We start from the raw sequence: 24,991 nt of genomic DNA, 5'->3' as shown, positions 1-24,991 counted from the left end.
CTAACAGCAGACGAGTTTCAACAATACGCAACAATCCCGTCACCAAACGGAGAGCCCGCCTTCTATCCCTACCACATTCTGTCGGCACAGCAAGCTCAAGACTGCCAATAGAATTGGCACATCATGGGGTGGAAAGCCCAACAGATGATTCAAATGCTTGAATTATCTTGCAACATCAAAGGCGAGAAGGCGGGCCTCGGCGAGCACCTGAAGCCCCTACAGGTGATCTATTGGTTGGCCCATCGAATCTGTCGGCAAATTCAACGGGTAAAATCGGCCAATCCGACCGCGACACAAGATGAGATCGCATTCGCACTTCTCGATAGATGGGGATTGCCCGTCGTGCCGTGGACATGCCATGCGTTCAAGGCATCATTATGCCATGGGCCCGACCATGGCATCGCCATGAAGCTTAGCGTAAGGAACGTTGGTAAAGCAGACTTGGACCGGCTTGTCCATTTTGACTTCACCCAATGCACCGTCGAATTTGAATCTATTGTGACCAATATGGGCATGTGAGATTGGTTGCCTGAAGATTGGGAGGGTGCAAGAAGCATGCTTCTAGATATTCCTATCCCCTGATAATGAGGTTCCCATATTGAATTACACTTTCAAGGACCATATCTCCGGTGCTCACACGGGACCTTCTTTACCCTGACCTTGCCCTAATGTTAGGTTTCGGCTGGCATAAAATGCGCTGTTTACTTGCTTCCATCTGATTTTTTCCCTCTTCCTTCCACCAACACTGACACATCACAAAACCACTCAAGTCATCACAACAGCCGGCCTTCCTCAACAACCGAGTTGGCAAGAGTCCAGATACTGGTATTCCTATCGATTATGCGTTCTGGAAGCTAAATCCATCGATGGGTAGCAAACTCTGGGTGGGTACAGGAACCATATCCAACGTCACGCTTGAGCCACCAGTTGCGGATTTTGATGTGCCGTTCTTACCATCCAGTCTATGCGTCTCGAATGGAGCCTAGCAAGGGCCAAGCTAATTGGGTTTGGGCTGGGCCAACAATTTTGTTTTATTTTTCTTATCTCTATTCTATCTCATGTGCTTATCTTGGATAAAGAAAGATGAGAGTAGTATGGCTTTTACTCTTCTTCACCAGGGCGCACATTCTCGGAATCATTTCGCTGGCGAGGTGGTGAGATCGAAAGAGTAGCTGGGCGGATGGGAGAGACGGAAGTGGTGACCTGCCGAAGTGGCGAAAATGTTGTCTCTCCAACCGACCGCTCGGCCAACTTTCCAGGGGAGTCGTTGCGGTGCGGGATATTTGTGCGTGGAATAATACCTTGTGAAACTTTGTAGTAGGGTAGATTAATGAAGAGGTCTCATGCAAAGTTACTAAGCTTCAACTGTTCTGTTTACCCTATTTTCAACTGCCCTCTCTAATTACCTCTGTCCCTTGAGGGGACGGTTTCATGTAAGCATAATCATCTGAGTCCCTGGCGAAACATATCTTAGCCAGCAATGTGCAAGAAAACATGATATGATAAACAGCTCAGCTGAAACACGAGCCAATCTCAATTTGTATATCTCGTCAGGCTTATTATTAACTATCTTCCCTCTGTGCCTCTGTCCGTTAGAAGGAAAGCTCCATGTAGGCATAACCAATGCGTGAGAAATGAACGGCGGACGAGTAGCAATGTATGAACCTAGGTGTATACCCGCCCCATGAAGGATGCAGCCACGAGAACCCAGTCCTTAGTCCTAACCTCATACATTGAATCAACTCCTTTAGAGTAGAAGAGGTTGAACGGCTGCTATTCCGGCTGTCATATGTATTACGTGTTTTCTCAGCTGGCTCACAAGATCTGAAGACTGAAAATGGGCTTATCACTTTGCAATACATATGAACTCCGTTGCGTCCATTTAAACTCTGCGGTGATATTTCAGCTAATACCTTTACCCGGGGCTGTAACAGTCTGGAGTAGTAAGCTTCCCAAACATACAAACCTAGCTTAACCTATACAGTAGACAATATATATCACCTAGGCAGAAATGGTGGCATTTCGTATCCTCTATTAATAGTAACAGCCACATGAACCTGTGATAAATTGGAGAGTAAGCTCGTGTTCACTGCCAAAATGTGTTCTAGTACGAATGGGTGACTCACGATGGTCAGTATGGTGTTGACCATACGTTACATGAACGACTTCAGCCGAGCCGTAAGCGGTAACCATGGACCGCAAGACGAATCCTTCGGCGTGATCGTTAGATGGTCTAGAGACGCTAGACACAACAGAGAGGCCTCATTCGCTGGCCTTGTGAGGCCCATGCAGAGATCAATTTCCAGACCCGTTCATCCGCCAATCATTGCCATTCCGGTTAAGACGGCGCCAGGGGTATTCTTGGCTAGGCTCGACTTGAGTTGACTTAAAATCAGAACAAGACCGCTCTTTGGACCCTAATTTTTACTCCATATCTTATTGTTCTTAATTCCATTCATCATAATGACTCGTCTACTCAATATTTTGGTCCTTCTTGGCCTGACTGGCAGCTTTGTAGCTGGCCAGCGCTATGACCAGGAGAAGCAGAATGCTGATGCAGAATGCAACGTAGGTCTTTTTTGTAAATGAATACAAACTACCGCCGTTCTAATGTGCATTTCTGTAGAACGGCTGTTTCTTCAAGTACTTCACCAACAAGTGCAATGAGGATAACAAGGCTTGTGTGTGCACGTTGGACGACATGAGAGAGAAGTTCTTGTGCTGTATTGCTAAGAGCTGCGCCCCCAACGTTCTGCCAGGTGAGTCCGACAACAACAAGTTCCTCCATGGGAAGGTGGCTAATAAGACGAAAAGAGCAAATCCAAAGATCTGGAGATGGTTGTGTTGCCTGGAACCTTCCCTTCACGTTCGATGCTGAAGCTGCTTGTGGTATCAAGCTACCCAAGTCTTCCGAGACATCGTCCGAGGCCATGGCCACTACTACTGTGACAACCGCTGAGAAGACGTCTGATGCTGCAACAACCACGGAGGCAGAGACGGAGACCAAGACTGATGTTTCAACTGTTGAGACATCAGCGGCTAGCCAGACAACCGGCGCAGCGGAGCCTTCGACCGTCGAGAACGGTGCTATGAAGGCCGCTGTCGGCGGTGCCATTGCGCTTCCCGTGTTGCTAGGCCTTCTGTAATGATGTATGAGAATGACCTACCCATTGTGCTGTTTAGGGCCTTGCATGGTTCACCTAGGGCTCAATTGTGGGCAGCGGCGGGACTAATGAGATTGATACTCTTCATGTATACCGTTATTAATGATATCTAATAAATATTCATCCAAACTACCCCTTCAAATCCGATTACAGGCACCCATGTTCACTAATGCGTGGTTGATGTGGGTTTATAATCTGGGCAGATGAGCCTTACATTCGGCGGCTCCTACGTCAGCGACTGACACGGTGTATGTTCCTCGACTTAAAGCATGGAGGATCAACTACTCTCAGTACACCCGAAATGAAATTTACAGGAGAAAGTCCAGCTTTGACGATTCAGGAAAGCGAAGTATCACAGAATCTTGCAGGAGATTCGAATGGCCAGAACCATAAAACGTGAAAGACACCTAAAGTTGTAGCACGTGGCCCACCTAGCCCAGCAGATTACAGGGCTGTTTCACAGGGCTCAGCCACCAAGAGCTCCGTAGCCTGTGCGCTGCCAAGCTTCCATCAATTTGGCAGGCTCAGAATCCTCCTTATTCTGATCAATAGCTTGTATGTTTCGATGTTAGAAGGATTCAAACTAGTGTTTTCGATTTATGATTGGATCCCGTGATATCTGGCTGGTGGGACGGGAATACCGTTGAGCCGGGACCCGGTCATGTTCAGATGGCGCTACTTGGACCTTCGGTAACGGCGATACAGCATTGAGGGCATGTTTTAGTAGTCGACTGCTTCGTTGTCTCCGAATTCTTTGGGGTGAACTATGAGCTGGAGAATTCAACATGATAATCGAGTCGACTTGTTTTGCAACTCAAGTCAGTCGCTCATTGATGCTCATACCTCATCGTCACTGCGTCTCATGGTACACAGCCCCAAGTTTCAGCGGGTCAATGTCGGGACATCATCCTAAAGCAAGATTAAGGCGGAAACAAGCAACGATCGCAAAATGCATCTAATCTAAGAGTTTCATCCTTTTTCCATGCATTGACGATTTACTGAATACAGTAAGCCGTGATGTGACGGCAAAGGCTGATTATCCCTACCAAGATCCTGTCAATGTCCTTAATCATGGTGCACGGCTCGTTTTGCGAATGGCGAGATGAGGATTCGAATCCTTCGCAACACCATGCTTCAAGTTTGCCAAGACACGGTTCTACGCGACCTCTCGAGATATAAGAAGCCTTATAGTTCTACCAGCACAGCGTTCTCTTCAGTTCTATCACAGTTTCTATCTCAGGCTTCCAACTATTGCACTCTTTCACACAAGCCACTTTTACTTCGACTTCCTACATCATGAAATCTAATACTGCTATCCTGGCACTTGCCGCTGTGGCAAGTGCTTCTCCCATGTCCAAGAGACTCGACCCGGCTGCCTGGGACAAGAAGGAAACTCTCTGCAAAGGATGGGACGGGAAAGGCTGGGATACACGAACACCCGAGGGCGTCGACAAGCTCTGGGATGATTCCGGTGCTGGCGGGCAGCTTGATATGTTTATTCTTATGCAATGGGGTATGTCTTCTTCAACTATCGCACACTTACAGACACTGACAACTATAGAACACGAGAACAATTGGCTCAAGAACGTCGAGGACCAGGTCATGGATGGCACCAGCGGTAAATCCGGTGCTGCAGGCTGTGGTGTTCTCGGCGCCCAGTGCAAGCCGATGAACGACATGAGCTGCGAAGACCAATATGACAAGTATGGAGATACCATTATTGGCAAGAACTCTTACTGGATCTTTCAGTCTGCCAAGGGTGTACACGCCAAGTTCAATGAGCTGAAGAGACAGCTCACTGACGAGACGCTGATCAGTGGTCTACGCATTGGACAGATGGTGAAGGACTTTGACGGCAGTGAGGACAATGCTGGTAATGTTCTGACCTGGCTCGCTGCTGCTTCGAGTATGGGTGGGGCCCTCGGTGGACTTGTTCCTGGAGCTGTAAGTTTTATTTGCTTCGTGACGTTGATAAGTACTAACTCTATCAGGGAAACGGCTTGGCTGCGGGCTTCGGTATTCTTGGCGGCATCTTCAGCGGTCTTGCAACTGACAGCAAAGAAGAGATCGACCAGGGTACCATTTCGGCCGCACTCGCCGACGTCTTCGAGGCAGCTACCAAGAAGGTTGAAGACACCCTTCGCATTGTCATGGGTGGCGGTTCCGAAGATGAATACAACTCCCTACCCGCCCCTAAGTGGGATACCTACCAGTCCAAGATCACAAAGTTTTTCAACGGCGGATGGTTCCTCCTCGACGACGACGCTGAAGCCGTCCGGGTTGCCATCTCGTCCATTAGCAACAACATCAAGACCAAGGTCGCTAACGATGTCATGAAGGCTGCTAAGCTCCACCTCGTCGCTGACAAGCGCGATGGCTTCGGAAGCCGCGAGGACTGTGGCTATTCTACTGGTCGCCAGTGGATGACTCTCAAGGATGGAGAGGAGTACTGCTTCTATATCATGCGAAACAACCCTAACAACAACCGTATCAAGGACTGGGTCGAGGTTGAGGAAGTCATTTACGAGAAGATGGCCGACTACGGTCTTGGTGATCGGGAGAAGTACTACCAGGCTGTCCTTGATTGTGCGCTTAGCGATTCCGACGATATTGATGTCGGTCACTTGGCTTGGGGAGAGATTCCTAAGTGTTATTTCAACCTTCCTGCCGTCTTCATCGAGAAGGACAAGAATGTTGGCTGCGGAGATCCATTCTCTGATCCTAACTGCGATTATGTCAAAGCCACCCCGATTGAGTAGGCTCCGACGCAGGTTATAATATGTTTGTACAATTCAATAATTACCTTCTTGAAACATAGTATCAACGTGTAGACCACTTTTCACAAACATCATGAACTGTTCGATAACGTGGAAAGCTGACCAGATAAGATAAGCTTTCGTGATTTGAATGACGTAACCGGGTAGACCAAGAATTCACGAGACCGAAGGTTGGGACGCGTCGCTCCGTGTCATCACCTAATTTTAACCTCGCGATACTATAGAAGCCGTGTCCAAGGTAATATCTACTCAAAGAATTATGGCCTCAACCAGTGTAGAGCACAGAGATTCTGCTCTCGAGCAACAACCACTACTACGTCATGAACGCAAAGCCAGGCTGCCAGCTCTCAACCTTCAGCATTGGCATTCACACCCGTTCAAAGGCGACCAATGGAGTGTCCGGACAGCCAGAGAAGCTACTGCGCAGTTCCTCTCTTCGAGGGCTGGTCATTATTCAGTTCTTACGTTGGTGTCGCTTGATGTTCTGAGCATGATTGCGGGTTAGTCGACCTTTGTAAGGGCGTGGATGATATGCGTTTGCTGAAATACACAGATTTCGTCCTCAATCTGTTCAGATGTGAGCAAGGTAGAAAAGGCTCAGACTGGGATTTAGCCTTGGAGATATTGGGTTCCATCGCCCTCGTGTTTTCGTGCCTGTTCATGCTGGAATTGATCGCCTCTGTATGGGCGTTCGGCTGGAAGTATGTTCATCTCGGTCTGCCCCAACTCAGAAGCTAACGACCCAGATACTTCAACTCATGGTTCCACTGCTTTGACGCATTCATCGTCATCGCAGGCTTCATTACCGACGTCGCACTACGTGGCATCATCGAGGAAGTCGCGTCGTTGATCGTTGTCATGCGGCTATGGAGAGTCATCAAGATCATTGAGGAAATTAGTCTCGGCGCGCAAGAGCAAAATGAGAAGTTGAATGAAATGTTGGAGGATTGTAAGAGGGAGAATGAGATGCTGAAAAAAGAGATCAGTCAATTGAGAGGAGCACAGTCAGACGGGCTTGCATGATGAGTGGCAGGGACTTGCTGCGTAAACGTCAATACTTCTTCCTGCGCGGACCACATTTTCAGTATTATTAAGCGCTATCTGTATACTATCAGCCTAGACCGTGCAATTCTTAGAAACAGAAATATGAATCATTTCACAAGTCGTGCTACGCGGAGAGGCATTCTAAATTTTCCATTTTGGTTTCGTCGGGAAATTCTGCCCGTAGAAGTGGGGTTCTTGAACCGGTAATTCTGTCCGAACGCAGGTCTTTTCTTGAGCAAAACCGTCTGTACGAGAGATGAAAAACCATTTTTTAATCTTCTACTCAATCATTGAAATACCTCCAGTCTTCTAAATTGTTCCATCCTCGCTTTCTCAGAGATACACGAGATGGTTGTCGTCAAGCGCTTTCGGAGTGTATGGGGCGTTGAGTCTGGTGATGGCTTCAAGAACTGGATTTTATGGTTTCCCGATCTTGAGAATCAAGGTTATGGTTTGTTGTTACTTTTACCGATCAGCGATATGATGCTAACTCAGTGAAGCGGGCGTTGAGATTGATATCACGGACCTGGACGCCGAGCGCCTTCGGCAACTACGCCAGATACTGGATGATGCGGGCTTAGAAGTTACAGTCTTGTAGGTTAACGCCGAACCTTCTGTAGACCAAAACTTTGATGTTGCTAGGATTCACACCGCTTGGGCCGGCTACGTAGGCGCGCGACCAAAAGATCTCACGCCTGCTGTCCATCTCGACATCTATCGTCAAAATCTCGAACGAGCGAAGATACTTACACCATTCAAGATTAATGCTCAATCTGGAGGGTAAGTATCACCACTAAATTTAAGTCCCTCACTTACAGTCATAGCGATTACTGGAGCCTGGATGATTCTGTCTACTTCTACCAGAAGACCCTCGATATTGACAAGGACTTGGGTCTAACTGGCCTTGTAAGTCACGAGACTCATCGCAACAGATCTCTCAACTCGCCATATGCCGCCAAGTATATCTTACCTAGAGTCCCAAAGTACGTTTCGTTTCCATTCTGTTGGCCTCTCTCCACTGACATAGTTTGGAAGGCTTCGAGTCACAGCAGATATCTCTCACTGGGTCGTTGTCTGCGAAAGACTTCTAGACCTTGGGGAAGAAGACAAGGAGATCCTGGACCTCTTGATTCCCAGGGTAAGGATTAAGTCCTCGTTGTCATGTTAGCTTGCTCACCCAGACACAGGTAACACATATACATGCACGCATCGGAACTACGCAGTCATCGCAATGTGCCGAACCCGAAAATGATATCTTCAAAGATGAGCGCGAGTTCTTTGAGAGATTTTGGCTTCGAGTTGTCCAGGCTAGAAGCCAGGACAGTGGTGTTATTACGTTTGTACCAGAGTATGGGTGAGTAAAAGTGTTAGATTTGTTCTTCGTGAGTGAGTTGGCTAACAGTTGTAGCCCATACCCTTATCATCCCTACGGGAGCGTTAAGTCGCATGGCGAAGTGGCTGATAGCGAGGGCCGAAGATTGCACCAGCTCTTTGAAAACAGTTTACAGGAATAGATAGTAGCAGTTCCACCTTAAGACCCTAGATCTAGACCTCATTCTTCCTATATACTAATCTCTATGTGCTCAAGGTCCAGGGTGCTATAAAAAAAAAAGAAGAGCATCCATGCTTAAGCAAGCTCTGCCTCAATAACACTTTCCACTGACTGGAGTGGTCTCCAAATCTTTAGGACCTTCAATCCAACACTCTCAACTAACGTCCGCCACTCAATCTCGGTTCTCTCCTTGGCACCAAGGCAAGCCATCATGGTGATATCAGACGTTGTGACACGAGCAAGAGGCTTCACAGTACTGACCAAGCTCTCATGAATAAGAAGCTTGGAATACCCAGGCTCCATGGCATCAGCAAGATGCTTCAGTATCTCCCGAGCTTGCTTGTCTTCCCAGTCGTGCAAGACGTTATGCATAAAGTAAGCACGAGCACCTTTGACAGGTTGAGGTTTGAAGAAGTCATGAGGATGAACAGAGATAGTGTCGGCAATGGTAAGCTCTTTAAGGATGTCAGGCAGGTCTTGCAAGACTAAGCTACCATGGGGGATATCAGGATGGCAAAGGTGGAACTTTGTCAAGTCATGACCCTTGCTGCCACCAACATCAACTACCAATGGCCGATCAGGCTTGGAGTCTGTGACCAGTGTCTCAGTGGGGTATACCTCAACCCATGGGGTAAGGTTATACTTGGAGTGGCTCTCCATAGCATCATTGAACTCTCTCGCAGCAACAGGGTCGGCACCAAGAGACTGGAACAGATTCTCCTGCTTACTCTTCATGAACTGCCAGTTGCAATCGTTAGGGTCAGTGGGGTTCTTGTAGCCAGTTTTCTTAAGATAGAATGGCAGTGTCCTGAACATGGGAGCGTTAACAAAGTCATAGAGACCACCGTAAACGTTGGCCAGGGCTGGATCGGCAACTATGGCGTGCACCCAGGCTGTAGGCCTATAGGTATCCTCAGCCGTCTCGATAACAAGATTCTGGCCAGAGATCTGTCGCATCATACGGCCTAACGTACCATTAGCTCAAACCCTAACATTTGAACAAAAACGAGGCTTACGGATCAGCACTGGGTCAGTGTTTGTCATCTCAGCCAACTCGGCACATGTCTTGTCCTGACCACCAGTCTCAAGCCACTTGCTAAAAACACCAGCATCGATCAAGGTTTTGGCACAAGCATTGGTGGCGGGATTCACCCAGCAGTGCTGCCAGACTGTATCCCAAGGCTTCTGGACTTTGCTTGTAGCCAGGGCAAGGGCGTCGAGAGCACGAACGCGCTCGGCTTCATTGGCGAAGGAGTTTGCGTCAAGGCCTTGGAGGGCCTGGATGAGGTTGTCTGCAGATGCCATACTGGAAAAAAAAAAGGAATTATGTGACAGGGGGGGATATGCAGGACGGGACAGGAAGACGAGTAGGAAATACAGGTTATGGCGGATAATGAGTGATATGTACTGTACGTAGATTAGACCAGATATCTTCTACGACACTAATTAGAACGGAAGACAGGAAGAAGACTTCCGAACCCTTGTAGGACTGTTAACATTTCCTGGTCAATTCCGTCGAGTTGAGTCTGTGCCTCAAACGATCTCCGGCGAAGAAGAGCTAAAAGTTCGCCTCTAACGCGGACAAGGATAGCACTGTAACCCGGCCCTTAGAGCTCCAATTAGCGGGCTTATAGGCGATGCCCCTGCTTAGACCTTCCGAGAAAGCCGCCACATCCGCGCCCGTAGCTTTAGGGATGATTGACGTCAGAACGCTTAGACAGGTACCGAGTATCACCATGTATTGCTGCATTATCACAGACAATTAAGATTATCACACTGCTTTATCTGCTCTGACATGCATAAAGATATCAAGTTAGAGAAAGAGATCTTTGACTCAACTTGTTGGTTCGTAAACTCGTTGCACCACGCTAATCCAGATCCACATCTAAACCAGGTCCTGAATCCTTAGGGAAATTTCACGCAAGCTGCTTCAAAGGATTAAGATCCCTGAAAGATCCCCTAAATCCTGCATTACCAAGAGGAAAATGGCACCACCATCCATGAACCAGCTTCCTAAAATGTTCCTGCTTGCATTTTTACCAGTCAGTCGGTTCAGGAACAAACAGGCTTGGCCCAGCGGCACGGTAAGGTAGAGTTGCATTCTTATTCTTTAGGCTATAGAACTCCATCATTCTGATTCTGGTCCGTATCCGCGTCCAGTCTCGTCTGGTTTTGCATGTGATACGCCAAACTCGACCGTCTTGTGGATTCCAGTGGCGTGTTTCAGGCCCACCACAAGCGGAATGTCGTCGACGCTGGACCCGATCCTGCTTGATCCATGCTCCACGTCGTCACCCTGTTGACCTCGTAGCTTATCCCACCTTCCGCTAGATTGCCCACTGCTGGTGCCTTTCTTGCTATTATCCGTTATACGGCTTGCGTTTGCTGTGGCTATCTTGCCCTTGACTAGCCTGAAGAGAGGGCCCAAGGTTGGTAGGGAAGCACAGATGAGAAGAATGCATCCTTCCCCTAGACCGAGAATGTCGAGGAAGGGAACGGGATCTGACGCGGTTAGCGATTGCTAGTAGATTCGTTATAGCAAAACTCACAAGTTGGGTTCTCGGCAAGTATCACAAAGATCTCGCCAAAGATGGTCAGCTTGTAGATGGACAGAATGCAAGCCATGAAGCTCAATCCCAGCGCAATCGATACCAGAATCCTATTCTTGAGCGGCATGTTGAGCTTCATAATGAAGGGAATCGGATACAGGGCGAAGAACCCATCGAGGAATGCAGAATAAGCCGACGTAAAGTATCCCAAGTCAGACATGACCTGTACAGAAGCGCAACTCCCACCCTCAATGCTTCTGTCCCAGCCAAATTCCACGGGGTCACACTGTTTGTACCACCAGACCGACGTAGCCAAGATACAAGCTTGTGAACTGAGTGCCAGGCCCCAGAAGAGTGTCGTCGTCTTTAATCCGTAGTCGAGAATGCGCTTCAGCGTCGCGATGATGGCGAACTTGGGTAATGAGAAGGTCCATATCAGAACAGAGCTGATGATGACGTTCCACTTCAGTGCGCCGGGGATGAGAGCGACGTCGATGTCTTCTAGCTTTCGACCGAGACCGTAATGCGTGCCTATTGTGATCATGACGCATGTAATGAGCATGACAACAATACAAAACGCTGTTATGAAGTCATCCCATCCAAGACCACCACCCATATTGCCTTGCCCGAAGAACTGGCGGGTGATGAGTCGGAGCACGACCACCACTACACAGGTTAGCGGCCGTTACAGGTAAGTCGAGGGGTTGTCAGAGCGTACCTGTCGTTATAGCAAACATAGACCAACATGCCTTGTCGGCGATGACGCCGAAGTCATCAACATCCCACAAACCCATTTTGCGTGTTTCAAAGTTTTAGTAAACATACAGAACCAACGACCCAGAGCACCGGGACGGGCTGCATATATACACCGATCAACAAACAGCAGAGAATCCTGGGGGAGGAGTAAGGATCTGCAAAGGGTTGTTCGTTGAGACGGGCCGCATGGAACCCGGTTCCTGGTGTCTCATGCTGTTACGCCATGGGCTGAAGAATTTCTTGGTGTGCAACTCCACTTCGTTCGAATCCTTTCAGACTTCAGTTGGGAATCCTACTGATGGTTCGCGAGCCCTATGAAAAGGTTTGGGATTGGCATCCTCCATCGCATCTTCAACTGAAACATGCTCTAGTTCGTTAACTATCTATCTGACCATGGCCGTTCTAAAAGTGAGCAGAGACGGGCCATGAAAACGGGCTGATACGCACATCACCTTTTGAAAGGTCACAAGATATCCAAGCATGTGCGATCGGTGCTGCACCGGAACATGAACACACCAGAGCCTAGCCAAACACGACAATGCATGACTGCAAATGTCTCAGGATGGAAGGTCGAGCAGCAGGGTACTGGTATCGGCTTAACAGGTTCATTTAAGAGACAGAAAAGCAAAGGATCATGCAGTCAAGCCGCAGAGTCGCTCCCTCGGCCGTCAACCTGGGCAACAATTAATTGCGAGACATTACCATCTCGTTTGCTAGCGTATAAAAATCCAAGTCGACAGCGGCACAGCGTAGATGTAATCATATCATGCAGAGTCCCAGTATGCCAAGATGAACTAAAGCTTCAACCCTGGTCTTTCCGACAGCGGATGTCTTATTTCCGCCACGATGGAATGGTTTGTTGGTCGTTAGTTGACGGGACGGGCGGTTGAGCTAACAGCCTAGACTAACGACCGCGCGAGAGTGAAGATGAGCAAGTTAAATGTTTGCAATTGGCCAATGAAGTTTCTTGACGCTGGAGCGGATATCGATTGCTCGTCTTCTGGAGTGAAAGAAAACATTGCGGGTGGAAAAGTCCTTCAGACGAGGTTGGTCTCATGACGTTGACAACATCGACCAGCAGTGCTAGTTAGTAAAAATAGCTTGTCTTGTGCATTCTACACGGGGCAGAGAGTCAAAAAATAAATAGATGCCAAGCTGGCAAAAACAAACTCCCCCGGGAAGGCTCGAACTTCCGATCTCCCGATTGCCTATTAATAACAGTCGGACGCTTTAGCCAACTAAGCCACAGGGGAATGGTGTTGGTTGTTAGTGCGTTTCCAAAAGATAGTTTATGATCTGCCGCCGCTCAACTTGTTGACGTAACGCATGCCCATGGTTATATTGTGCAATATCAAAACAAATCCTACTATTTCCTGGATATGCGACAATTCTATCAACCCATATAATGATTCGCAGCAATAGCACCAACACAAACTGGTGCAAACACCCAGTGCATCCACTCCCCATGTCCAATAACCGATTTAGCCACAATACCATCTGTCAGACACATGGCCAGTGCTCCGATGTAAGCAAGATTGATCATCCCCGGATCTTTGGTCAAGCTGAGCCTGCTAAAGAGAATGGTGACGACGACATTTCTGATGCCATAGATTCGCGCAAGACCTCGCGTGAGCTTCCGCGCTTGAGGCTCAGAAGGGATGGTGAAATCCATTTGTTGCAGTGTAGCTTCGGGGCGGATGAGGAGGTTGAGACCGATAAGACCGGGGAAAAGGGCCATAGCCTGGTTGCTGCGGTAAAGGAGGTTGTCATACATTTTGGTGATGACTTAAGGATGTTGATCTCAGTTGTGATTTGCGTTGTATTGATTATGGCATAAACAAAACAGAAGCTTGTTGAATGGGGGAAGTTAAAAGTCTGACTCAGGGCAACATTTAACAAACCAGACATAGGTCCAGTTATATACCTACTCTATCACGGGGTCCTACTAATTTTCATGATCCTTCCATCCTTCACAGTCGTGGCTCTCGGACTTTGTCAGATCGCTTAACTCCAGCTGCCATGATTGGCCTACTCGCTCTTTTAAGCGCCACAATAATAAGCAAAGATGGGACGGCCATGCCTGATGAGGAGTTAACTTGATTGAGCCACAAAGCCAAGACCCAAGGATAATAAGCCTGCTATCAAATGAGATTGGTACAGGTTCTGGAGCCGCGCTGTTCGTGATAACCAGTGGACCGCTTAAAGTATATAGGGCCACACAATTATCGTATCCAATTATTATATTTCCAATTAATTAAAGCAATATTCTATCCCTAGCATCTATCTATCTATCTATGCGTATCCAATGCTGTTCAATTTAAGCTCTCTTAACACCACTTCCTCTCGGCACCCTAAACATCCAATACAACCCCAGCGCTCCAAGGATATTCACAATAACATAAACCCAAAGCAAACCGAAGTGCCACCAACGATCAGCATAGTCAATGTTAAACCTGGCCAGAAACTGCTCCGTAGATGCAAGCGAACAATATTCACAAACATCAGTTGAAGAACGATCCACAAGGTATCCACCAGCTGCGTCGACGAAAGGACCCATGAAATCATTACAGGTCAAGTTCATGCCGCTAGGGACTTGCATCTGGAGGATCTCATTATTGGCGCATACAACTCCGGAGCCGTAGACTGCGACGGACATTATGCCACCGACTATGTATGTTGCCGGGGAGACGTAGTACATGAAGGTCCAGAAGGTGGGAATGTCGTTATAAGTCACGCCGACGCTGTGAATAGTTAGTGAATGAAGGCAGAATGGGACAAGTACGAAGAGACTCACCCGCAGAAGGCGATGCATAGCATCCAAAGTAAAGTCGCAAGAACACCGGCCTCTTCACCGGTACCGATACATACGATAGCGAAATGTGAAAAGGTACTTGTGAAGAGCATGAACATCCACAAGAACAGAAACACGAGGAAGCCTCGGATCTGTTGATCATCGGACGTGGTATTCTGTACGAAGCCAACAGGATAGTACCAGCAGAAGTAGATGATGACGGACATGAAGGTGTTCCAGGCTGCTTCCACCAAGATGTTGGACAGGATATAAGCTGTATGTAATTAGCCAAGTGCTTCAGGAGACTTGTGCGAACGACTTACTGTTCCAGCGGTAGATTTTGGACGGCCTCTCGCGAACCTCATACAGAGATCGCTGCGGAACAAACATAGGCATGATCTGATTGCTGATACTCTGGAAAAGAACCATGTACATGAAAATAGCATAAAGCTGATTCTGTAAACCCTGGATGGTGTTTTTGGCATCGAACGTGAAACCGATGTAGAGGGACTATCGGCCGTTAGTTATTGCACATTCTCTAAAAGTTTGTAAAACATACCGATAGAACAATCAAGATTATCTTGGACCAGATATAATTGGGAGAACGCCAGAAATGCTTCCAAACACGTTTCAGAACCTCACGGAACTGCGTCCAGAATGAAGCTACGAACTCCTGATGCTGCGATGCATCTGCGTTGTCGAAGGCGCTGGTACCTGTAATCTGTGTAGATGGGAGAGAGTTAAGTCGCTGAAGCTCCTTCTTGACGTCTTGGAATTCGGGGGAGCTTCTCCAAATTCGGTGCCAGTCGATGTTCTCGACGTCCTCATCGTGGGAAGGTTGGATGATGTTGAGCATGTACTCCGCAGGGTTTGCGTCAGAGGGACAGGGGAGAGCGCCGTTGCGCTCAAAGTAGTTGAGAAGAGTCTTTGACTGCTCGCCGAGATCTAGAAACTGTCAGCTGTGGCTTTTCACATATGGTTGGGATATACTTACCACCAAAATACACCGTCTTTCCGCCAGGCGCAAGCAACAGCAGTCGATCAAAACGCTGGAATAGCATAGCAGAAGGCTGATGGATCGTGCACAACACAGCCTGACCACTAGCTGTAAGCTTCTCAATCAGATCACAAATTGCCCATGAAGTCTGCGAGTCAAGTCCTGAAGTCGGCTCATCCAAAAACACCAGCAATTGCGGTCTGGCAGCGAGTTCCACGCCAATCGTCAATCGCTTCCTCTGCTCAACGTTCAAGCCCTCACCAGGAACTCCGATGACTGCATCTGAGAATTCTTGCATATCTAACATGTCTATGACGTGCTCTACATAGGCGAGCTTTTCTTTGCGAGGAATTTCGGAGGATTGGCGGAGGAGGGCGCTAAATTCGAGGGCTTCGCGGACGGTTTGGGTGTTGAGGTGGAGGTCTTGCTGTTGGACGTAGCCGACGCGGTGTTGGAATGAGGCGTCGGTGGATTGACCGTCAATGTGGGTGTTGCCGCTAACGATACCCATTGTTACGCGTGTAGCGAGAACGTCGAGGAGCGTTGTTTTGCCGGCACCGGATACACCCTGAACAGTCAGTATTGTATCATCCATAGATCGACTTCGCGACAAGACTTACCATTAAAGCAGTGGATAGACCGGGCTTGACCCAACCGTCAACCTTGTCCAACAGACGTCGGTCTTTACCTTTGATTTGAATATCATAGCAGAGATCTTCCCAGTGAAACACAGATGCACCAGCAGTGAGTCCACTAGTAGCGTTATCGGTACCCTTCTCAGCAACGACAGGTCGTTCAGTAGCTTGAGCTTCAACATCCGTGCCATCCTTCTTCTCAAAGTTGGGAGGCATACGTCCCTTGCGGAAGACGAGAATCTCGCCCTTGCTCCGGGGAGGCTTTGCGTGCTCAGCTGCGAAGATGTAGAAGACCAAGAAGCCAGCTATGAATCCGAGAAGAATACCAATGTTTCTATACCAATTAGTCAAGCTTTTTACAAGGCTCGGAGGGAGTACTTACCGCCACTTGTGAGCGTTGTAGTATTTGTATGACTCGTTAATGTACCTATCGCCATCGACTCTGGACGTTCCAGGCAGTGCACCAACAACAGAGCAGATAGTCGAATTAGCCGGCAGATTATCATATCCAGGACCTTGAGGAACCATGGTAGCACAGTCAAACTCCCGACTATGAAATTCATTCGCCATCAACGCCTCAAAAGCATAGGCAAGGGGATTGATGTAGTTCATCCATCGGGACCATCCAAGCATGTAATCCGTAGGCATGGTAAAGCCAGTATAGATCATCAGCCCCAGACTGAGAATTGAGACAGGAACCATGGCTTGGTGAATCGTGCGCGTCACGCAGGCGAGAGTGCGGTAGATACATGACATGACCAGCGTTGTGAGATAAGAGGTGAGACAGAAGAAGAAGAAACTGCCTGGCTCACGCCGGAGGTTCGCCATGAAGTACATGATTAGGTTGAAGATGATCATGTTCACGGTCTTGTAAGGAAGATCGATGATGTAACTGGCGATGGCCTGAGCGGATTGGTGGTAGAAGGCATAGCGATTGTGCTTCTCGACAACAGGCCGTTCAGCGTAGACAGTAAGGACCTATCATGTCAGCACAAGGACATAACAGATTAAAGATAAGACATACCTCAAGTTGACTGGCAAAGGCATTGAACAGTAAAGCAAAGAAGATTAAACCACCACGGTAATAAAAGCTTGACGAATCATCGGGAAGGTTGAAGAACATACTCCCCAAGACCAGCGCCATGATCAGATTGAACACCAAAGAGGCGATCGTAAAGCCAGGGTCGGCAAGTAACCGTCGCCATCCTCGCCAAAGTGTAAGCTTCACCTGGGCAAGGTACGATATCGTGTACGGCGACTTGCTGCGCTGGCCCTTGAACTGCTCTGCTCGGCGAGACTCCTTGTACTCGGCCAAGCGTTCAGCACGGGGATGGTTTTGCTCGTAGGTTTCCAATTCAAGGCCGAGTGCCTTGTGATGGGAGCTTGCTTGCCAGCGCTCGGCGAAGTCGGAGGGAGTTCGGGGAGCGATGTGTTCGAAGCCGGGCTTTACGCGTCGCTCTTGGGGACTGGTCATGGAGGTGAGAAAATCAGGTGTTGTTTGACGATCAGGGCCTTGGCTGGGTCAGCTTCCACTCTGTCATATCCAATTATTCCACTTACACTCAAAGCCTAAGTTCTCGAAGTAAGCCTTGGCTTCGTGAATCCGACCAAAGAAGATTTGCTTTCCTTCATACAACACTGTCACCCGATCGAATAGCTATATCGCGTTAGCTTCTCCGTCTCTGCATAGCATGTCTCACATCATGGTGAGACCCAGTCAAAACTCGGTGCTTACCTCGTAAGCTGACTGCGGCGCCTGATAAATTGCCACCGCAGCAGCAACCCCCACAAGATCAGCCTGAAGGCGCAAGTTCCGGCAAAAGTTGATTGCATTTCCGCTATCCAGGCCACGTGTGGTGTTATCCCAGCATTGAAGCTTAGCTCCGGTCAGGGCTGCTTCTGCGATACTGACGCGCTTTCGCTCACCACCACTCACGCCGCGGACGAAATCGTCTCCTACGCGAGTATCGACGGTGTGGGAGATGCCAAAAATGGACATCATGACGTCTCGCATCATGGTATCTGCTTGAGAACGGGTGACGCCGCCGGGGACATGACGAAGAGAATGGGCGCTTGAGGCGAAAGAGAGGGTTTCGCCAACTGTCAAGTGCGCGAGATGGCAGTCGATCTCGGCGTTGTAGAGAACATCGCCTCTGAAGGAGGAGCGCATGTGGTTTTCGTCAATACCTGGCTGTGTGAGTAAACTTCCGTGAGGTGAAGGAGCAGTTTACCTCTGAAATTCATGTAAGAATCCGATCCGACTTCAAGACCGGCTGTCTCTCCCGCAATAGTTTTGAGGAGCGTCGAGCAACCTGATCCAGGGGGGCCAAGCACGAGTAGCAGCTCTCCCTGCTCGATGACACCCTCAAAATTGCGAAGAATGTCGACCTTCTTTTTCTTCCTTCCACTCAGAAGACCTGAAACATATGAGATAGCATCCACAGGATAGTCCACAAAGGTCTTTTGATGCGAGGCTCCAGTGCCCCAACCGTAAACATTCAAATTTCTGAACGCAACACCCAGACTTCGCGTTGGCGCTGAGCCTTCTTCTGACTCGACGAGTTTGACGAATGCCTTTACCCATGATCGTGGATCGAAGTTTGTTGAGTTGGGGTCTAGTTTCGAACCGGGTTGTGGTGAGAAGGCCTGTAATTCTGCTCCAGCTGTTGTTGATACCCTTGAAAGTTGTCGCGCAAGTTCTCCGATCTCTTGGTTGATGTTTTTCGTGGATTTTGCGTGAGTTTCGTTATCGTGTTCGTCTTTGATACTGTTGGCAGTTGAGGCTGAACCCAGGTCGGGCGATAAGGCCCTGCTCGTGGCAGCTGTGGTGGCAGCGGTCATCTTGGCCAGTTCCCACTAAACCGATTAGGGAAGATTTGAATGGCACTTGAAATCGAATACCACCGTTCAAAATTCAGTTTATATATAATTTGACTTCTACCGTTACCTCATGGCGTCTGCGGACTTTGGAAACAATGATAGGTGGTGGGATTAGAGTTGAACAGGAGGCGGACTTTGTCACATAATCCGGGGCAATAGATTGTAGATAAAACTCCATCGGAAATCCGCGGAGGACATCAGTCCATCCGACTTTTGATACATTTTTTTCTGTCGTCTCTGAATGTAACCGGAGCCGGGGTTTATCATTGGGCAAGAATAGGGACCCGCGGGGGACCGACCCAAAGTTGGGTGAGATTTCGTCTGACAGTCTCGCTTATGAAGAGCTCCCCCGTTTGGGAATCGTCTTTGCAGGGGTTCGGAGCTTTTTAGGCCCAACGGTTTTTACCTTTTCCTTCTGTTACTGGCTAAAAAAGTCTTGTGCCAATCTTTATCCGGTTAATTCGACCCCAATGTCGCTACGGTTTACTTACTGTCTTGATCTTATCTCGCCTGCATCGCCAATCTCAATAAACCAATGCAATGCCACGTTCTCCTGCACCTTCACCGTTTCGCTGCTACAACACCGGCGACGCCGTAAGGGCCAGACATTAAAACATTTGCACTATTGACAGTCACTGCAATTTTTGGTTACAGAGGTACGTGTTTGTCTTTGTCCTTGTCTTTGTTGACGCTCTTCTCAGCTGCCAAGGTGTTCTGGACCTCCGTGACATTGATGGCATCCATGTCAGCCACACTTTGCGATGTTTGGACAGTAAACGGTTTTTTGGGCGGGAAAACGGTTAATGAATTGGTCCGATCGGAGCATGTCGGAGTATTGTTGCGCCGTTCGATTTGGATGTGCGATAATGATAGATAACGATAAGGTTACGATAATCCACAACCACTAACGTTACCCTAGATCAGGGAGTGAAGATTATTAAAGTGATGGGCGTTGGAGAATGTCAGCAGAAGTAGACTCTAGGTACACGATAGCCAGTAGAGAATTAAGCTGAAGTTATATGTACATCAATGGTAAATTGAAAACAGATTGCTGTGTAGAGTAACAAATCGATTACAATGTCCGACCTTATCAACCTCTACCGTAGATTTCCTCGTATGGTTGTTGAAATGACATCAAGCCATATTGATGAAACCGTTTCACCTTGCATCAAGCCTTTGCTAAAATCAGATATGGTTACGACACCAGGCTATCCAACCAGATTTTTCTCCTCTCTTTACATTCTTTACCATTATATGTAGCTGATTTACTTCAACCGCTAACAATTCGTGGATGCTATTGGTCAGACCGAGTACCCTTGTATCCACTGGCATCACTCTAGGTTGTCTTCTACTGTCATCTATCACTCGACTACATGAGGTATTTTTGCTATGACAGTCCAACCAGCAGCAGTGATCTAGGACAATAAGAAGCCATGGTGGGTGATTTACAGTCAACCGCAGCACTGATACCTGGCTGCACTGTATGTGCGTTCCCTAACTGGAACAGAAAAATGAAGGCAATGAAACCTGATGAATTCGGCTGTGGCGAGCGAGCAATCGAGAAGTATGAGGCTCTTCAAAGGTCAATGCAATCGGGCTGCCCTGGGTGCATCCTCCTTCACGAGACGTGGGCCTATTGCATTCCTGACGAGCTATCCCGGTCTAAGGCATGGCTTTCTTTCAATGTTGATACATCCAAAATGTTTTTCCATCTTTTCGACGACGGCGTGCATGGTATAGATATTTTCACACTTCCAGGTGCGTCTGACCTTCTATACGACCGTTATCATCTCTTACAATTTCAGGCCGACCTCGTTTCAAGCACATCTCTTGCTCTTCCTTGATCCCCTCCAGTACACGACTAGAAGATAATTTGTCTCGCGTTCAACGTTGGATAGAAGCATGTGATAAGTCGCACGGAAAGTGTTCTGAAGCGACAGCATTCACTCCGTTACGCTTATTGGACCTGCAGCCAGGTAGCGAAGCATGTGTGCGGCTTGTGTCTGTTGCCCATGTTCAGTACGCATGCCTAAGCCACTGCTGGGGTAGCACCCGATCAAAGCATTTAACAAGACGGAGTAATTTACAGGATAATGAGAGAGGAATACCTTTGCCTGAGCTGACACAGACATTCCAAGATGCCGTTGAAATTACCAAAGCCCTTGGAATTCGCTATCTTTGGATCGACACTTTCTGCATTATCCAGGACGACGAAAAGGACTGGGAAACGCAAGCCTCGCTCATGGCGGCAACTTACGAGAATGCCTACATAACACTAGCAGCAGGAGCAAGTGATGATGACGACGGAGGATTCTTTGCAGAGGCCCATGACAAGCACGCGAAACCTTACAAGTTCCATCTGAATGTTGATGGCATCAGCCATGAAATCTACATGCGATACGCTGTTTCGCATTCAAGTACCGGATGGCCGGGGGGAGACGCATTCCCGTTGATGACTCGTGCTTGGACTTTACAAGAACGACACCTAGCAAGGAGGTACTTGTGCTTTGGACCGAACGAGATATTCTGGGAATGCCAGGAAGATGTCGCTTGTAGTTGCACCATGGCAGAAGGCCCCTTCAATCCCCGTGGTCCGACCGAGGATTTACCAAAGTTGCCTGAGTGCGAGCCGTTCAAGTATCAGTGCTCACGATTGAACGACTTATCTTCAAATGAAATCGCAACTTTGTGGCGAAGGCTAGCGACGGATTACTCTACACGAAACCTAACGAAGCCAACTGATAAGCTACCTGCTCTTGCAGGATTAGCAAACAAGTTCCAGGTACCAAATCAGAAATGCCAATATTTGCAAGAAGCTGTGGTACTAACTAGTTCAGAGGGCAATAGGCTCGTCCTATTTGGCTGGGCTTTGGCTTAAGAGTCTAAGGGAGGACTTGGCTTGGCATGCTTATGGCGATCAAGAGTCCCTCGGTCGCGTGCGAAAAGGCCCGTCCTGGACGTGGACAGCAGCTGGAGATTTCCGAATTGAGTGGTCGCCACTTAAGTTGCACTCAACCTTCCAAGTGGAAGCCACCTCTTTCCATGGAGACATTCAAAGATTCAACCTAGATACAGATGTCGAGAGCCGCTATCTACGTATCTCTGGGAAATTGCTGCCTGTTTCCATCCGAACCTATACTGAACTTGGAGACTTTGAGCAGGCTTATCCGCTGGCGAGGAATTGTCAGGTAGTTGAATGGGGGCGGCGTCACTCCCAGCACAGCCAACTACTACTGCAGCGGAATGGATGTCTTGTTGGCCCTGCCGAACGCGATCCAAAAGACAGGTCCAAGGAGGTGGGGGATAATCGCAGTTGCGACATATATGGGACGTTCTTTGCCGACTACCGTTTCTGGGAAACAGATACAGAGTTACGAGAGGCATTGCAGTACACATACTTCCTCTTACTGGGCATTGAGCCAGATATCGATCCAGGCGATCCTTTTTGGATTGCTGGCATGGTGTTGAAGCCACGCCCAGGCCCGTGGGCTGAGCCGGAGGACTGGTATGAGCGAGTTGGCTGGCTTCGCTACTGTTCTCTGAAGTCAACAAAAGAGACAGGGTGGGTGCCTCAAGGTACGGCGTTGACATTGAAGCTCGTTTGACACGGCGAAAGTTAGCCTTTGCTTTGGACTAGAGTTCGCTATGCGGATAATAAAGGACTCTCGCCCACCCTCTGGACAATCCGGCATCTACCCCAACAGCTATTTCGCTCTTAACATGCATCTCGACCTTTTTGTATGTGAAACTATTGAAACCAACACCGCGAACTATTGAAGTCTGAACCGAGACCATACTAGAACGAGACTTCAGCTGAAGAAGGGACCAATTGGAGCTGGGTCTCAAGTGGACCCAGAAGTTCTAGGTCCCGTCAACGGCTCGTACCGTAGATTCAGCTAGCATCAACCCCTACAATATTGGCTTCGGGGCGGATTATAGCGCGTAGACTGGCTTCTCCTCACCGGCAGCCATGGATACTTTCTTGCCGAAAGTCGGTGTTGAGGAAAACTATATATACGACAGACTAGACTCGCATTTTGCCATCCTCATTCATTCTGATTCTTCATCTCTTCGACGGAAATATGACTCAGACACGCACTTACGATAAGGACTTTATCTCCCGTCCTACACAGGCCTCGAAGCCCAAAAGGATCATCATCTGTTGTGATGGAACCTGGCAGTCTTCCACCACAATTGACCCCAAGAAGGGCTGCCCCTCCAACGTCACTCGTATCAGCCGTGTTCTTGCAAAAGCTGGCCTCGATCGCGAAGGCAATGAGAGGCAGCAGTTGGTATACTACGACGCTGGCGTAGGCACAGGTGATATCACCAAGGTTGAGGCTAACCGACAAGGTAATACATATTACTTGCAACTACACTAGGCAAATACTAATTGCAACAGGCTCGCAGGGTCTCGGTCTCCTCGAGAATGTACTTGAAGCCTACAACTTTATCGTCTCCAACTACAACCCTGGCGACGAGCTGTACTTCTTCGGCTTCTCACGCGGTGCCTTCACTGTTCGCTCAACAGCTGGTTTGGTACAAGAAGTCGGTATCGTCAAGTCGCATTTGATGGCCCACTTTCTTGAACATTACGGCAACTTCATCCGGGGAGAAGACTTTAGCAAGCCGTTTTCTCAAACTGAGCATTGGACCAAGTTTCTAGGCCACAGTCCCGCGGCAGTAGCTTGTCCTGGCAAAGACACTGTGATCCAAGTGATTGGTGTTTGGGACACTGTCGGCGCTCTTGGAATCCCTGATATGGGCCACTGGGTCACCATTGATAACTCCCGGTTTCGCAAAGCGTACCAATTCCACGACACAGACCTAAGTGCTAGTAAGTAACCAGGAGACCCTGCCCTTCAACATCAGCTGACGGGATGTTGCAGATGTAAAGCATGCATACCATGCTCTGGCCCTAGATGAACAGCGTGGTCCCTTTTCTCCCTGCTTATGGTGCGTCAAGCCAGACAACAAGACCACAAAGCTTGTTCAGTGCTGGTTTCCCGGCGCCCATATCAACGTCGGAGGAGGTAGTTCTGACAACGCTCTCACGGACGAGGAGAAGAAGGAAAAGAAGCAGCCTAAGGGAGACAATGAAAGGCTCTCAAGTGTTGCATATGCTTGGATGCTCGACCGTGTCCGCCCACATCTGGCTCTGGATGAAGAAGCTCTCCAAATGCAACTGGCGGATATCGACGGTGTCATTCAAAGCCCCGGCGATCCCAACATGAAGGCCTGGGAGAAGCAGGACTGGCTTATTGGCAAGATCGACGACAGCTATACTGCTGAGTACAAGGCCATGGGCAGTGCTGTAATTCGCACACCGATGGACTACTACAAGCGCGAAGAAGGCTACACTGTTGAGCGTGTCCATCCGTCAGTTTTCTTCAGACAACAATACCATGAGAACCTAAACAAGACGCTCAAAAAGAAGGTTGAGGTGTATGAGCCTCTGGCTATGCAGGGCTGGAAGCGCGAGTATGAGTCTGATGGATTAGGAAAGGACATGAAGCCACGAAAGGGCTGGACGTGGACCAAGTATAAGAAGGGCACTGTTACACCTGAGAACAAGAAGACGATGATCGAGAAGAGGATGTGGGAGTTTGAGATTGGTAATCTGCCAGATGAGACGAGTGTCGAGAGGTGGTTGATCAAAAAGTCATGGAATGTTGAGTCTTATTTCAAGGCAATTGAGGAGGGGTGGTAGCGAAAGAATGTATTGTTACATTCATCACCAAATCCAGAAAGTCTATATTAGCCTAAGCCTCATCATCATCCATGACTCTTTCATCACCACAAGAAGCAATTGATGTGTTGCCTTGTATAGTCGTGAAGGATTCTCT

The 24,991-nt window shown here is 48.5% G+C and overlaps 6 protein-coding genes across 6 annotated transcripts; 2 read left to right on the top strand and 4 right to left on the bottom strand.

The window, feature by feature from the left end:
- Positions 1–2,463: 2,463 nt before the first annotated feature.
- Positions 2,464–3,146, top strand: FIESC28_09616 (uncharacterized protein; the record flags this gene model as incomplete). Its single annotated transcript, XM_031163752.1, has 3 exons — positions 2,464–2,568; positions 2,627–2,759; positions 2,815–3,146. 3 exons carry the CDS (start codon positions 2,464–2,466, stop codon positions 3,144–3,146), a joined length of 570 nt encoding a protein of 189 aa, XP_031012252.1.
- Positions 3,147–8,612: 5,466 nt separating this feature from the next.
- Positions 8,613–9,842, bottom strand: FIESC28_09615 (uncharacterized protein; the record flags this gene model as incomplete). Its single annotated transcript, XM_031163751.1, has 2 exons — positions 8,613–9,502; positions 9,554–9,842. 2 exons carry the CDS (start codon positions 9,840–9,842, stop codon positions 8,613–8,615), a joined length of 1,179 nt encoding a protein of 392 aa, XP_031012251.1.
- An 823-nt stretch (positions 9,843–10,665) lies between these two features.
- FIESC28_09614 (uncharacterized protein) lies at positions 10,666–11,880 on the bottom strand (the record flags this gene model as incomplete). Its single annotated transcript, XM_031163750.1, has 3 exons — positions 10,666–11,039; positions 11,087–11,752; positions 11,805–11,880. The coding sequence occupies 3 exons, from the start codon at positions 11,878–11,880 to the stop codon at positions 10,666–10,668; spliced, it is 1,116 nt and encodes a 371-aa protein (XP_031012250.1).
- Positions 11,881–13,235: 1,355 nt separating this feature from the next.
- Positions 13,236–13,616, bottom strand: FIESC28_09613 (uncharacterized protein; the record flags this gene model as incomplete). Its single annotated transcript, XM_031163749.1, has 1 exon — positions 13,236–13,616. The coding sequence occupies one exon, from the start codon at positions 13,614–13,616 to the stop codon at positions 13,236–13,238; it is 381 nt and encodes a 126-aa protein (XP_031012249.1).
- Positions 13,617–14,159: 543 nt separating this feature from the next.
- On the bottom strand, positions 14,160–19,106 carry FIESC28_09612 (uncharacterized protein; the record flags this gene model as incomplete). Its single annotated transcript, XM_031163748.1, has 11 exons — positions 14,160–14,583; positions 14,637–14,907; positions 14,957–15,143; positions 15,193–15,578; positions 15,628–16,198; positions 16,251–16,599; positions 16,648–17,243; positions 17,290–17,777; positions 17,826–17,922; positions 18,001–18,452; positions 18,497–19,106. 11 exons carry the CDS (start codon positions 19,104–19,106, stop codon positions 14,160–14,162), a joined length of 4,431 nt encoding a protein of 1,476 aa, XP_031012248.1.
- A 1,550-nt stretch (positions 19,107–20,656) lies between these two features.
- FIESC28_09611 (uncharacterized protein) lies at positions 20,657–24,855 on the top strand (the record flags this gene model as incomplete). The annotated part of the gene is made up of 7 exons (XM_031163747.1): positions 20,657–20,903; positions 21,284–21,927; positions 21,983–22,707; positions 22,766–22,883; positions 23,174–23,498; positions 23,548–23,982; positions 24,035–24,855. The coding sequence occupies 7 exons, from the start codon at positions 20,657–20,659 to the stop codon at positions 24,853–24,855; spliced, it is 3,315 nt and encodes a 1,104-aa protein (XP_031012247.1).
- Positions 24,856–24,991: the final 136 nt, after the last annotated feature.

This window comes from Fusarium coffeatum (genome assembly GCF_003316985.1).
Source record: "Fusarium coffeatum strain FIESC_28 chromosome Unknown BRIP53273_contig_251, whole genome shotgun sequence".
Lineage (NCBI taxonomy): Eukaryota > Fungi > Ascomycota > Sordariomycetes > Hypocreales > Nectriaceae > Fusarium > Fusarium coffeatum.
This window is presented reverse-complemented; position numbering and strand designations above follow the sequence as displayed.